Genomic DNA, 572 nt, shown 5'->3' with positions numbered 1-572 from the left:
CAAAAACTTATACGATTCCAGAGAAACGTAAAACTGATTAAAAAAAAGTATTTTTTCTTACCGGCGTTAATGGATCGGCGTCGTTCTTCACGTGCAGGCCTCCGACCTCGATTATCCCTTGAGTGAACGGTTTCACTCCGTTTATGCTGTGATGCGAGTTGACGAGGATCGCCGCGAGATCTTGGTACAAATCCTCGATGCTTGTGTCCATGTTGAAGTATTTCTTCACGTAGCTCACCTGCTGAGACATGTAGTAGTTAATCTGGCTGGTGACCGCCGCCGAGATGTAGGTATTCAACAGCCTCTCCCAAAAGGTCATACGCGTCCCGAACGGGGTAAATATGCCGGGCATGAACGACGGATTATGAGGATTTCCCACGAAGGTGCTTAACCAGTCGTGAAAACTCGAGGTCATCACGCCGACCATTGGCGTGTTCAAGTGACGGCCGAACGCCAGATAACAAGGCGCCACGAACAGCTAAAGAAAATAATATATATATTTTTGATAAGATAATGGATTTTTATAAAAATTTTTAATGAGTTTAAATTGATAACTGATGTATTAGATAGGG

At 43.9% G+C, this 572-nt stretch overlaps 1 protein-coding gene across 1 annotated transcript in view; it reads right to left on the bottom strand.

Annotated features, from left to right (window-relative positions):
- LOC108628665 (UDP-glucuronosyltransferase 1-6-like) overlaps positions 1 to 506 on the bottom strand; it is a 22,446-nt gene extending 21,940 nt beyond the window's left edge. The window contains exon 1 of the mRNA XM_018030741.2: positions 62 to 506. Within this exon, the coding sequence (XP_017886230.2) occupies positions 62 to 427 (366 nt within the window). The 5' untranslated portion in view covers positions 428 to 506. The remainder of the gene's footprint in view (positions 1 to 61) is intronic.
- Between the last annotated feature and the right edge of the window lie 66 nt (positions 507 to 572).

Source organism: Ceratina calcarata, unplaced genomic scaffold, assembly GCF_001652005.2.
Source record: "Ceratina calcarata isolate Rehan_Ccalc_2016 unplaced genomic scaffold, ASM165200v1 scaffold537.2, whole genome shotgun sequence".
NCBI classification, from domain to species: Eukaryota; Metazoa; Arthropoda; class Insecta; order Hymenoptera; family Apidae; genus Ceratina; species Ceratina calcarata.
This window is presented reverse-complemented; position numbering and strand designations above follow the sequence as displayed.